Source organism: Protomyctophum parallelum (assembly GCF_964188405.1).
Source record: "Protomyctophum parallelum genome assembly, chromosome: 3".
Classification (NCBI taxonomy): Eukaryota; Metazoa; Chordata; class Actinopteri; order Myctophiformes; family Myctophidae; genus Protomyctophum; species Protomyctophum parallelum.
The window spans coordinates 31,061,545-31,075,373 of NC_139698.1; the positions used below are offsets into that span (position 1 = coordinate 31,061,545).

General features: G+C 42.2%; 1 protein-coding gene across 3 annotated transcripts in view; it reads left to right on the forward strand.

Annotated features, from left to right (window-relative positions):
• The window catches only part of oxr1a (oxidation resistance 1a), a 175,460-nt gene that overhangs the window by 14,591 nt on the left and 147,040 nt on the right, over positions 1-13,829 (forward strand). For all 3 annotated transcript variants that reach the window (XM_083761490.1, XM_083761487.1, XM_083761488.1), the window contains exon 2: positions 8,869-8,957. In XM_083761490.1, coding sequence (XP_083617616.1) covers positions 8,941-8,957 — 17 coding nt within the window. In that variant the 5' untranslated portion in view covers positions 8,869-8,940. The remainder of the gene's footprint in view (positions 1-8,868; positions 8,958-13,829) is intronic.

The window sequence follows — 13,829 nt, forward strand, 5'->3', positions numbered from 1 at the left end:
AAGTTAAATGGGGATACTGGCACCCAAGCTGTGGGCGTAGTTTTGTGAAGAGGCTGAAAATAAAGAAGGATAAAGAACTCTAAATATTTTGGATGCATGACTTGAGTTCTCCTCACTTTTTCAATTTCCAGGCGTGTAGGAGACATCCTGCTACCCTAATAGACAGGGGGTGCGTTTATCCGTGCTCTATCTCCGACCGAACCACACTTTTACCACACATCGATCTATGCAAAATAATTTCTGCATGCTCCCAGAATTAACATAGGCTACATTGCATTTACTCAAATGTCTTATTTACTTTACAAATATTACTTTTGTGAAACACGCTGTTGTTGCGCAAGCTCAACAGCCTACGTAAAAATCGTCATGTTGGGGCCAGACTGGCCAGTCCTTCACAGTGACACGCGTTACATGAACCACGTGACCGGGATGGTTTCTTACCCCTCAATGTCGTGAACGCGCCCTTCTAAGGCAGCCTGCGGCACGCCTACTCTACACTGCTCCATAGCAGCACGCACAGAGCCCAGCCATCCGAACGAAACCGTCCCGCAAACGAAACCGAAACAGATGCTTCTGACAACATTTGCCTGTGTGTGCTTAATCGTTGTACTTCTGAACACATTTGCCTGTGCGTGCTTAATCGTTTGCACGCCCAACGTGGCGACGCCCGTGCATTCTGTGCTTGCGTGCGCATTTCCCAACTCTCAGTGATTTATCCACACATCGCCCTGTGTGTGTGTGTGTGTGTCTCGCGTCGCCCTCCAGTGTGCGCTGAACCCAGACTCACACACTATCCATTCCATGCACATATTAGTCTTATATTTACTACAGTACGCCTGACAGACAGTGTCGTTGTTAAGCAGCTCGACCCTGCACCTCAACCCTAGCTGACAGGAGTGACGGTGCTTTGCTGTGCTGTGAGTAAACTGACAACGCTTGGCTTTCTGACATCCCTTTCTCACAATCTACAACAATAGATTTGTTACTAACATTAGGTTGTGGTGAAGTAGAAACGTGGAGAGCAGATAGTGCGTTTTGGACAAACAGGCTAGCATTGGTGTTGATTTGGGTCAAATGGAGTCCATATGGTTAAAGATAAAGATAAATGATAAATGATAAATGAGACATGACGTGTGTTTGTGTTGGAGCGCCTCAGTGTGGCCGTATAGGTCATGTGCAACCTCTTCCAGAGAGAGATGGAGACACTAAATCTCAGCTGGAGAAACATGTTTGCATGCATGCATCGCTGCCTTGCATGCTGTGTGCTACTGTTGAGTCTGTCACTCACTTTGACTGATTTATGGCATTGTCTTTCTGTTAAAATCCAACTATGTTAATTTAAGAACTCTGGACATATTAGGTCATCATTGTTTATTATCTGTGCACATGTGTAGCCTATTGTATGTCAGACTGTATGTCTGTCACCCCACAGTCACAATCCTTTAGTAATTAGGCTGTGGAAATATTCACACTACTTTTACAATTCGTTGTCAACACGTGCTGAGTTGACAAAGATTGACAGATTTCGGAGAAGACTGATAGTATGATGATTTAGTAATTAGGCTGTGGAAATATTCACACTACTTTTGGATTTGCAGGCCCGGCGCCACGGGGGGTAAAGGGGGTATATAGTTACAGACAAAACAATGGTACATTTCCAGCCATTCAATTAAATTCCATTGCTTGAAAGGAAGGAAGTAAGGATGCATCTTAATACAGGATGCAGCAGCATCTTAATGATCTCCCATCTAGAACTGGAAAAACAACATTCCTCACCTATAGGCCATCCTTGGGGTGGGGAGGGGTGCTAATGTCATTGTTGCAGTGGTCAGGGTGCTTAAGTGGGCAGCTACTGTAACTAGCCTATTTATTTGTTTGTAAAAATGTCAATAATAAAAAAAATATATTTTTATATTTAGCAATTTTGGAATCCATGTAATAATAACAATCACAATAACAATACTACTAATAATAATAATAACAATAAGCTTCTTTGTAAACTCACTCATTTACAAACAAGCTCACATCAGAACATTAATCCATGTAATAATAACAATAACAACAACAACAATACTAATAACAACACTAATAACAGTACAGTACAGTACAGTACAGTACAGTACAGTACAGTACAGTACAGTACAGTACAGTACAGTACAGTACAGTACAGTACAGTACAGTACAGAGGACAACATTACAGTACAGTGCAATACTAAGGAGTGCATTACAGTACAATACTAAGGAGTGCAGTACAGTACAAAGGGGTACAGTACAGCACTCTCATCGCCCTCCCGCTATTGCCTTCTTCCCATTTGCCATGCATCGAGGATGTGCTAGGATGAGCGGGCCGCAGGCCTGCCAAATTCTAGTTATCCTAATAGGGCTGGGCAATTCTCCGGAAATTTACCTCGATATTACCAGGTTAATTGAATAATGGGGAAGTATTTTAATTTTTTATATATCAGATTAAATTTATTTGCCTGATTAATTAACCACCCTGACCTGTATTAGATTTACTTTGTTGTAAGGGGTCAGATGGGTGGCTGCGTATATTTTCAGAGAATGGTATAATCAATCAATTGATTGTGTTCCAGCTTGGATCAATATTTAGCAGTATCACAATGAAAACAACATTTTCAAGGTTTGAAATAAAAAATATCAGGGTTAATTTTTTGCTATGCCCAGCTTTGTGTCATGTGTCTGTGTGTACCACGGAATGTGATGATGTGATTGGTTGAGCACGGAAAGTCATGATGCACTTCACACGACTGATTTATATTTATATATATATATATATATATATATATCTCCAATTATTTGGGTGCCCACTTGCGATATCCGCACGGCCCACGCCCACCAGTGGGCCCCGGGCCACAGGTTGAGAAACACTGTACTACGCATCATCCTTCATCATCCCTGACTTTCTGTCTCACTGGTCTCACATTGCACCTTTCATTTACCATCTATTCCTCCAAGAAGGACCTTATTGGTCTCACATTGCACCTTTCATTTACCATCTATTCCTCCAAGAAGGACCTTATTGGTTTAAGATTATGGCCGCTGGCAGGGGAAGTTGTAGTACCCATATTGAGCTTAATCAGAAATAATGTTCAAACTATTTTCTGTTTGCCGTGGTTCCTTGACAGCTTGAGGGGTTATTTTTATTTTTCTGTGCTAGTGCTTGGTTCAGCAAAGCACTCTCTATAATCATTTTAAAGCCCTGTGACTCTTTGAAATTGTCTCTGTCAGTCTGCTCCCGAGGCACTGAATCTGTATTCTCAGATTAAAGAGCCAGTTTACGAAATGAAATATTTTATAACTAGATTTGTCTGTGTGCATTTTACCTGCAGGAATTTTTATGGAACAGTTTGTCTCTATCCCTCTTTCACAAAATGACTGGTGTGTTCTCCACCAGGGTTATAGTTAACTGAAACTTAACAAAATAACCAAAACTATAATTGGGAAAACATTTTAGTTGATTCAAACTCAAAACTAAACTGAAATTCAAAACAAAAAGCTGAACGAAATAAAGATAAAAAACAAATGAACAATGGAAAACTATAATAACAGAGTCAAAGTCAAGCTGTTGCCAGTCATGACAGTCCAGACACCATGTGACATCATGATCTAATCTGACAGCTGTGGCCTTTTATCCTGTACCACGTTGGATATTGTCCTTCTGTCCGTAATCCAACCAATTATAATATCTAGGACACATGTTCATACATACCTTTCACAATGTTATGTTTAAAGGGGGGCACTCACTATTGTTAACATTATCTAATCGCATTACACTATATTAATTCATATTTGTGGCTTGTGGGCTAATCTTCCATAGCAGCCAACAAATGGTGCAACATTCTGTGTAGAGTTGATGCAGAAGAGTTGCCATATTGCATGTTTATAAGGGAGTGAACAAGTAACGTAATCGGTATGTGCCTACTGGTTACACACCAGCATTCTGAAGCCCGCTATTCCAACACACCGCCATTCCAACACGCTCATTACTAACTCTAACTGCACACGGAAGCCACGTAGTTGGAATGGCGATGCGTCGGAATGCCACTCTGTTCCAGGCAACCACTTTCTTGTTTAAAGCGTGATATCAATATTTGACAGGCAGGACAATTATGAAGTGATTGACTCTAAGGGCTCCATTAAGCAGTTCAAATAATATTACTAATCATATTACAGTTTTATGAGCTGGGGGCGTGTGGTATGTCATATTGCAATTTTGGGCATGTTAAGAAGCGCTTTCGACACCCCGTGGATTGCGCAAAACGGCCTTGAATTAGTCATGGGAGTGTTTAAGGAGTGTTTGAGACGTACCCAATCAACATGTCCGTACTATTCTCTTTACCAGTCAGCTGATGTCACATACGGAATGCGCACTTTGGGGGTCGTGGTATTACATTTCTTCATGCTGGCACCATAGAAGACATGACATGACTTTGTCACATTTGGGTTAATTATTCCTATTGCACTGCATGCTGTCACCTTTATGCCTCAAAATAATTTGTTTCTATTGAAAAACACCAGTAAAATAACGTTTATTATATTTTATTTCATTCAAGTCATGATGAAGGAATGAGTTGAATGCTGCTGCTTAATGCTGTGCCTGTGGCCCCGATGGTATATGGTCTTCGCTCGTAGCATTTTATTGAAGAAGACTTGAATCGGGTGTGATACAGCATATGAAAGCAAACTTCCCAAGGATTATGGAGATGAAAGAATTATGGCCGTTTCTAATCTCAACATTTTACAAAAAAAAGACGCAAAAAGAGGCTGTTGCCATGTCTCATAGAAACGAGTAAATAGGTCTATAAAAATAAGCGCATATAACAGGGGTCTGTAACCTATTTTAAATGAAGTGCCATGTTTTTATTTTCTAGATAGTGAGTCTGACATATCCAGATTAATTTTAATGACACCACATTAAAATAAAAAAACATATTTTGATTGTCCACAAATATAAAGTTCTTCCTTCTTTTTAAATATGTTCTTGCACATTGTTATAATGATCATTATATATCCCCCTGCAGTCAGAGTTCATAGTTTTAATGAATGAATGTGATGCATTGTGAGCTGGTAGATCTACTATTTTCAAAAGTAATCTTGGAAAATTTTAATTTAATTTTTGGATTAGCCGTCCTTAGTTGGGCAAATGCATTCATCTGGGGATCCTTGACATGGGAATGTGCTGTGTGAGGATCACTGGTTTAAACAACATTAGGAGAAAAGCCCAAATAACCACTTTAGAAACAAGAAAAGCAACCACAAAATAGTACAACTACCAATATTTACAAGCAACTTTACAGAAAAAGAAGCCGCTTATAATAAACAGACATGGCAACACTCTAGCAGCCTCCCAGAGCCGCTCAAGTGTAAAATCAAACGGTGCTTTTTGCGTTTATGAGTGTTTTTAGGTCAAGGGGCTTAATGGCAAATTGCACAAAGCGAAAATAATTAACATATGGACACTCCCACAATGCTAAAATATTCAGGAACGCCGTATGCCATATGTGTGTGCGTTCAACACGGGCCGATATGCCTTTCATAATACGATTGTGCGCAGAGCGAGGGCAAGTCTCTGTTTGCACCCACAGTGGGGCTGCTCACAGGAATACCGGAAGACTCGACCCGGTGCTTGCCCGTTTTTCCTCCCGGAATTGTCACCAGTGAGGGGGATAACTTTGTAATACTATTGGCTGTTTGTATTCTTTTTGGAAAAATATAAAAAGATACTCCTGTAGAAAGGCTATATTATTTTACTTATATTGACCCTATAAACAATTTAGTATTATTTAGTATTATGTAAGGTTTTGCACACTCAAATGGTACCTCGTCAGATAATCCCCACATATCCTACAACAACTTCTGTGAACAGACTTCAATGTAGTAGATTTTCATAAATTATATTTGTACTTAGGCTGTCTGCTGTCATGAAAGTTTATAGTTAGAGAAATTCAAAGTCCAGCCGTCTGCTGTCCAGCCTCTCCCACCCCTCACATTGGGGAAATTTCTGGGAGGAAAACAGAAACGGGGCGAGTCTTCTTGTTACCGCTCACATCACTCACAGCGTTGTGTGAGCAGCAATGTCATATCTCTCTTATTACATTAAGAAAGTAGACTCTAAAGTTGACTTGACAATTGCTTGTTTACTTTGTTTGAATGCCTGCAAGATTACTCTCAAGTAATCTTGCTATTTATTCTGGGTTTCTGTCTGGCTCAATGCCAGGCATGTCGAATTGGACACCTCCTGGTTGACAATGTTAATCATAATGAAGTTATTTGAAGCAGCAGCATTTGAATCCACATCGATCGACGGCATACAACGGATTAATGAAAGTAATTAAAGTACGCTATGCGCATGCTCATCCAGTGTTATCTGTATTACCTTGCATTGTTGACGATACATTTATTAATTGGTGGGAAAGTCTCCACACTGCGGCAACACTACTTCTGTGTCTCTGAAACACTGCAGAAGTTGTGCTGAAAGTTGACCTAAGTGATGTCACTGCCTGGCGTAAAGTCCGATGGTGCTGTGCCTCGTCACATTGCTTGATCGCTGTGCTTAGGGCATGTGGAGACTTGGGATTCACACAGGAACAGCATGGCTCCAATATGGATCTCGGACTTCATGTGGCTAACTGGCTATATACTGTATGACTCCAAATATGGGCAAGGTTTCAGCCGATCTGAGAGAGAGACCTATAGTAAGTTAGCCTATACTGACAGTGTGCACAAAAAAGGTTGGCGATGATTGGTCCAGCGGTTTGCAAGATTAGCTCCAGAGAAACGGACACACAGAAAGGTGGATCATATTATCGTCACTATCGTGGTCCTCAGAAAATATGCATAGTTTTAGCTGGCCAAAGACCATATGACCGTGCCAGGCCGGAGTTTGTCTACATCTACAATATACAGTCACCTGAAATACAATACACCCATACAGAAGGGGAATTTTCTCTCGGTTATGTGGTTGTGAATGATAATCGTTCCCTGTAAGCTGTATTTAAAGGTTTTATGACATTCATTTTCATTTCTTTTTCTTTTTTCTTTTATGACCTCAATTACACCCAAAAAACATGAACTTTGAACATTCAGTGGACTTTCTGTGGTCTGAAGTTTTCTTTGGGGTTTTTTGGGCCTTTTGAGCTACAATGAAAACAGGCAACACAGTGAAACAGTGACATCTGCTGGCAAATCCCATTGACATATATGGGATTTGCAGTAAGTGATGTCACTTACTGCCGGCAAATCAGAGCACCTGTTTGAGCCAGAAAACCCCAGATCACAGAAAATCTACTGAATGTTAAAAGTTCATGTTTTTGGGTGCAATTGAGATTAGAAAACCTAAAAAAAACAAGAACAATTCCAAAACCTTTTTTTTAATGTCACAATCCCTTTAATGTATTACAATTGTGCAAAACACAAACTATAGGTGTACCTAGTTGAGCTGGTTTTGCCGACAGCGTGACATATGTATCCGTACACAGAGAGACTGTCTCAGTGGAATAGTTTTGCCCCTTACGGTTTACGGCGCCTCAAATGACAACTTTTATGGGAGCGTGGTGGTGTCATCATCTTCTGGCGATCACGGAAGCCGCCCAGACAGCTGGGCGCCTCTGCTTTAGATGACTTGTGGAAGTGAGCTCCTTTTTATCCCCTAATGGATTCCGTATCACCTGAATGAATCATCAGATGTTACCGGTGTCTCACTACTTTGTTAACCTTTACACATGGGATTCTTATTCAGCTTTCCTTTCCTGTCTCTGTTGGTGATGGGCACCGGGAAGACATATCATGCTGCAGGTGTTACAAATGAGGAGACCTGGTGCGTGCGGGTGTGCACGCTTGCATACGTGTACACACTTTTGAGCACATATACAGTAGCTGATGGGATGGGGGTGGGTAGGGTACATGGGGCTGAGCCGGCTCTTTTAATCACCCCGTTCTCCTTTTCTTCTCCCTCTGGCCCTCCACTCATCTCATTACAGATGTGGAGAAGCTGAGAAGTGAGGTCTGCAAGCATGGACCTCTGCATGAATTATTGAACCCTATCTTTTCCTCAGACTCGTTGTCCACAGTCCCTGTTGATAACCTTTACATGCAAGCCATTTATACAGTGTGGGGGAGGGGGGATCGCACACAGAGACCAAGATAAATCCTAGTCTTCCTAGTCAGGAATTGAACCGTTCATAGGGGTTTTCTAAATTTCTAATGGTCTGCATGGGAAGTTTGCCTGCATCAGCAGATATAGTCACCCTTTCTGCAATTGCAGTCTAATTGCTTAAGTTCCTCACTAGTCCGGTAGAGCTCCAGTGCGTATCATATTAATTCCGCAGCATGCTTAAAGTGTGCCATTGCTCATTAGGCCCTTGCATATTTAAGCTAAAACAAAATCAGTTTTTCCAGCACTGTCTGTCGGCTAGGCGATGATTTCAAATTAATATTTCTTCATTGTGAGTTGTACAACAAATCAACAGTGTGTAATTCTGTGTTATGCGGTTTGTTTAGAAATCTAAATCAGTTTTGATGTATTTTTGGCTTATGGCCCAGCACTAGTCTGTAATGCAATGCATTATCGAAAGTGACAGCTGTCCGCAGCCGTCTATAATCCATTATAGACAGTGCTGTCACAATCAACATGTTGACTGTGTCACGGGCTGTTGCTTGTCTCATTCCCCGTCCATTTGAATTGCACAGTCAGAGGCCACATAATAGAGGGCATTTAGGTCTGCTTGTCCGTGCCTTACTGACAACTTGAGGGCAACTTGATTCTGTGATGCTGAAAATCTCATTATGTCCCTCTGTTGTGTGTGCGTGCGTGTGCGTGTGCATGTGTGTGTGTATTGTGTGTGGCAGGTCTGAAAGGCTCAGCGTTGTACCTGGACCCCCCCTAAAGCCACTGAGCAGGAGAAAGAAGATTCTGCCAAGATGTTCAGCACCAAAAGGTCAGTGCAGTGTCACTTTTAATCTATTTTGTCCTCTTCCAAAAAAAGGAAAATCTCTGCACTTTGAAATGATTGATCTATTTTGTATGCTCTTGAAAAATAGAAATTTGAAATGATTTCCTCTGATAACAGTCGGCATTTCCGTCTCACTAGCACAGTGAACCCTAGAGGGTAGGGGCACAGTGGGCGGGCGGTGGACACCACAAATGTAACATCCAGACTTGCACAGTGTACTGCCGCTCCGATGCACAGTACACCAAACATTGGCACACAGTCTGGTCAGGGGTCTTCTGTCAGAATAGACACACCAGGGGCCACATCAGGGGGCCACAGGCACACTGTTGCTCCAATATAATCTGCACCAAACTTGGCAAAGTCACTGTTCAGGGGTCTGCCATGAGCATATAGTCACTCAGGGGCCTTGTGTGGTGTTGCGAGCTTGCAGATCGGCTATTTGTGCTACTTTTGTGTGGTACTGTAGTATGATAAAGTAGGACATTAATTTACAAAACCCGACAAATTCTAAAACATGTGCAGCCACATGATGCTATTAGATGGAAATGAACCACTCAGCCATGCCTTGTGATTGAGAAAAGAAGACCACGTAAGCTATTATTGCTCCTTTTCCAATCTTTGATTGATGTCCTTGATATGTATGGGAAATTTTAATTAAACAATTGGTTAATTACTCAACGGTATTAATCAAATTCAATTAGATTGTATTCATTGGTTTATTGTAATCGTGTAAACATGTCTAATGCGCTTTACTTTCAAATCCATCAAAACAAATTATTTGCAGCTCCAATGATTCCATAGAAAGCTACTGTACAGTAGTCACATGTGGCTGGGCATGGAGACAGAGGAGGTCAGGACAGTGCTTCTCAAGCTTGTCAAGGACCCTAAATTAATATGTATTTGACCACGGACGCCATCAGAAAATGTTTGTGCTAGGGACCCCAAGAAGAGAAGATTTGGGTTAAACTTAATTCATTATTATTCAACATTTTCTGAATCCAAGTAACCCCTTTACCACCACATTTTGCTTAGAAAATCAAAAGTCCAATCCAGTTTATGTCAGTATGTGGAAATAGCTTATAAAAATGGCAAAAAAAGAGAGGGAGAAAATAAATTGGCAGATCAACAAGATCACAACGCATCGCAGGCTGGTAGATTGCAAATTAAATTAATTTAAATTAATTCCTTCAATTTGGCCCCTGGTGGCACAGCCTCCACTTTGAAAACATGTGGTATGTGCAGAGGGCATAATGGCATAATTCAGGGGAACTGGGAACAGAAATGCTATCATTTTCCATGTGTAGATGATGGGTATGTGGCTCCATGCTGCAACATGTTGGATCCATCATAAGGTGAGTGAGAAGATGATTAAACGAAGTAAGATCTCCATTTTCAGGGAGCTGGGTCAGCACTTCCTACACTATGATACGGATACACACATAATCATTGTTTATAAGCTGCCATTTTGAAATTCAAAGATTCCAGAAAGCCATTCACATTTTTTGCTGAATGTGGTACAAAGATGTTTTTTCATCCCCCTCCTGCTAAACTGCTGAACGAGACAAAAAAAGAAATCTGCTGTGGAATTTGTTTATCTGTCAAAGTCTGCTGTGCTGCCATGGCGGCATCTGTGGGTTTTTAATATTGGTTTTTATCCTCACGTTTCCCCCCAAGTCTCCAGCACCAGCAGCTTCATCTGCATACACTTCGAGGCTGTAATTAAGTCTTTCATTAAACTTTAATCAGTCCAATGTCTTGACATAGTACTTTACTTTAGATTTTATTGGAATGGAGTTTGGAACAGAGGCGAGAATAATAAACGTGAACGCTTCCTCTGAAAAGCATCAGTGGTAAATAGACGTACGTGCCTGTCGTTCAATTTAGTACACCCTCAGTGCCTCTGTTATGGATGGGCAGTGAGCACTGCATAGACACAGCTTAATTGTTTTTATACAGACTCTTTAAAAGGTAACTAGAGTACTGTTAAATTGAATCTTTCATTGTGGACAAGATCATTTCATGAAATGATTTTCAGTTTGGGGACCTTGTTAAAACTTGACCCTGCAACGACTGCCTCTGCCCACTGACATAAATATAGCTCTGAGCTCTGCAAAGGGGCCCCAAGAGAAATTCTCTTTGAGAATTATATTTTTCTGTAATTTATATCTATTTCTGAGTGCCAAGCAGGGAGGCTTGGCTTTTTAAAGTCTGAAGACTGGGAAGATTGATAGCCGGATTCACTTACGTTCCATGGATTTCTTTTGTCACATCTCTGGGCAGTGCTGGCGGACACTACAGGCCAGCAGCCACTGAGCTAGTTGGAAGCTTGGATTGAGGACATAGGCTCCTGTCCCATGGTCCCAAGTAGACATTCCCAAGGCTACTTATATCCATTTCTTGCAAAAGATAAACTGTGTTCTAACCCATTTTAGACCTGATTCTAAATATACCTTCTAAAATCTAAATCCTTCTAAAACCTGAGGGTTCCCGTCTTGAAAGGAAAAAAAACATGTCCTAAATAGGCCAATAAGACCAAACCATCCACATGTTGAACTAGGCTGGAGAGGTGACTGGCGTCCCCTAAATTCAGTATCAAAATCCAGAGTGTGAGTGTAAACATTTATCCTTGCAGATAATGTTTTGTTATTTCAGTCAAAGCAGCACTCTGGAAGTCTGGATTTGGCTGTGTGTGGGCTATCCGTGCTCACTGAACCTCTGGGCTCTTCGGCCTCATTATTCAGACATCATCTGGGTGCACCCAAACCTGTCATCATCTCCAGTGAGTCCTGAAGACGCTTTGCAGCACAACACCACTTCAGTCTGATGCTGGGCTCGCAGTTCTGGGTGTCTCCGTGTTTAGTAACTCATCCCAGGGCTGTGCAGCCACTTGCCATGGTTTTCGGTATGCCACAGGAAGCTTTAGTTTCCATTCTTGACTGTTATATATATATATACAGTATATCAAGCTATATAAACTGTATACTTGGTTGATTTTGGAGAGGCATGGGACAGGTGCAGGAAGGAAGTGCCATGTGCCAGCAGCAGCTCCCTGTCTACCAGGGACAGTGTGATCTTGGAGAGACTGCGTGAAGCTGTCATGGCCGGACCGGTAATTGCTTTCAGTGGAGTCTGTAATGAAAATTACCACAATATGAGGTTGGACTCATTAGTGGAGTAGACCAGATGAGGCTGTTGGCCAAGTCTCCCCACACAACTGTGAACGGTGAATGCCGAGCTATTGTCTGGCTGTGAAATGTGCTCAGCGTGGGAGGCCATTTTAATGATACATGATGGCAGCTGGTTGTTTCTTCTTCAGACTGACAGGGTGACTCATCCAAAACAAATCGTGGCATAAAAGAAAGTAAACCTCATCATTATCGCCATTGCACCGCTACCTAAACAGCGTTTTTGACCCCAGTATGTTTCTATGCCACGCATGACATGGCATACAATGTCCTGCCGGCCCTCACCCGTGGTAAAATGATCAATATGTCCCTTCGTGGTGGCAGTTTAGCTGAGGATGACACAAAAGAGATTATAATCTTAACAACATAACTGATTCGACACTGAACCCCATACCGATCGTGACCTTCATTAAAAGTAATTACCATTGAGCTGTCGATCGACATCATGGAGCCCTGCACTTGATTACTTATGTATGCTGAAGAAGGGGAGGAGAATGGTCTCCAGGGAGCAGCAGAGTGCATGCTGGGGATGTGTTAACCCCCTGCAAGGGTCTGACGATCCAATCACGATGAACAGACTGTTGTCCTGACATCTCACTGTGACCCGTCTTTGTCTGACCTTGAGGAAAATGTGCTTCAGTGTAGGTAGAGCCATGAAAGTCAGACTCTCTTAGAAGGCCTGGCGTTAAGGTGGGATGTTTTGGGGTAATTGGAACGTTAAAGTCACAGTTTCTTGGTGGTGGGGGATGCTGCTTAAAAGCTCCTCCACAGCGTGTCGTTGGACTGCACCGCACCGAGCAGAGCCAGAAACAGTGAGGAGCGGGGGACAGGCTGTGTGAGTCTGCATGAACAATGTAGAGATAATCAGCCTCCTTTGCTGGCGAGGTCCCAGATAGACAAGGAGCCGGTCTCTGCACTGCTTGGGCAGACTCTGCATGCAGGCAGCTGCAGCAGCATTTACAATACAGCAAAAGTGCAAGGCAGTGGGTCTTGGGGGACATAGAAAGTGACAGCATTAGTAATAGAGCCCGAGGACTGTTAAACTTTAGCAGGAAAGTGATGAGTGAAGAGCTTTCTGCTGAGGCAGGGAAGTGGAGATATCAAATGTCAAGGGACACATTAATTCTGGGGGACCTTAGTGATCCTGAGCAGAGATGAGGGGAGGGTACGAGAAGAGTGTAATGTGTCATGGACATGGTCCCTATGGACCAGTGCATAATACATGTTTTATTTATGTGAGAAGAAACCTTGCTTTACTAAGCTAAATGGTGTGGAAAGTTTCACCGTTATGTTGGAGGGGGCCAAATCCAACCACATCAGCTCGTCACCAAATGTTGAAATTCAATGTTAGTTACGCAACTCAATCCAATGTATCTGAGATATCTCCATATCCCATGCAACCGCACACGTCGGCTTGACGGCTTCTGAGCATTATGAAAGCCTTATAAAAATTGTTCACTCTTACCTCTCTTATCGATTGAAGGCAGTAGGTTTTGGCTCCAACGCTCCATTGATTTTGCGGGCTGTTAACGGACAGGCTGTGAATTTGCTGTCGGTGATCTGTGGCAAGAGATAAACCATCTATCACCTGGCCTCTGACAGTGTTCTCACGTGCAGACCTCCAGCTGAGCATTAGTAGGCACCAGACCTTATGTGCATGGATAGTCCATCA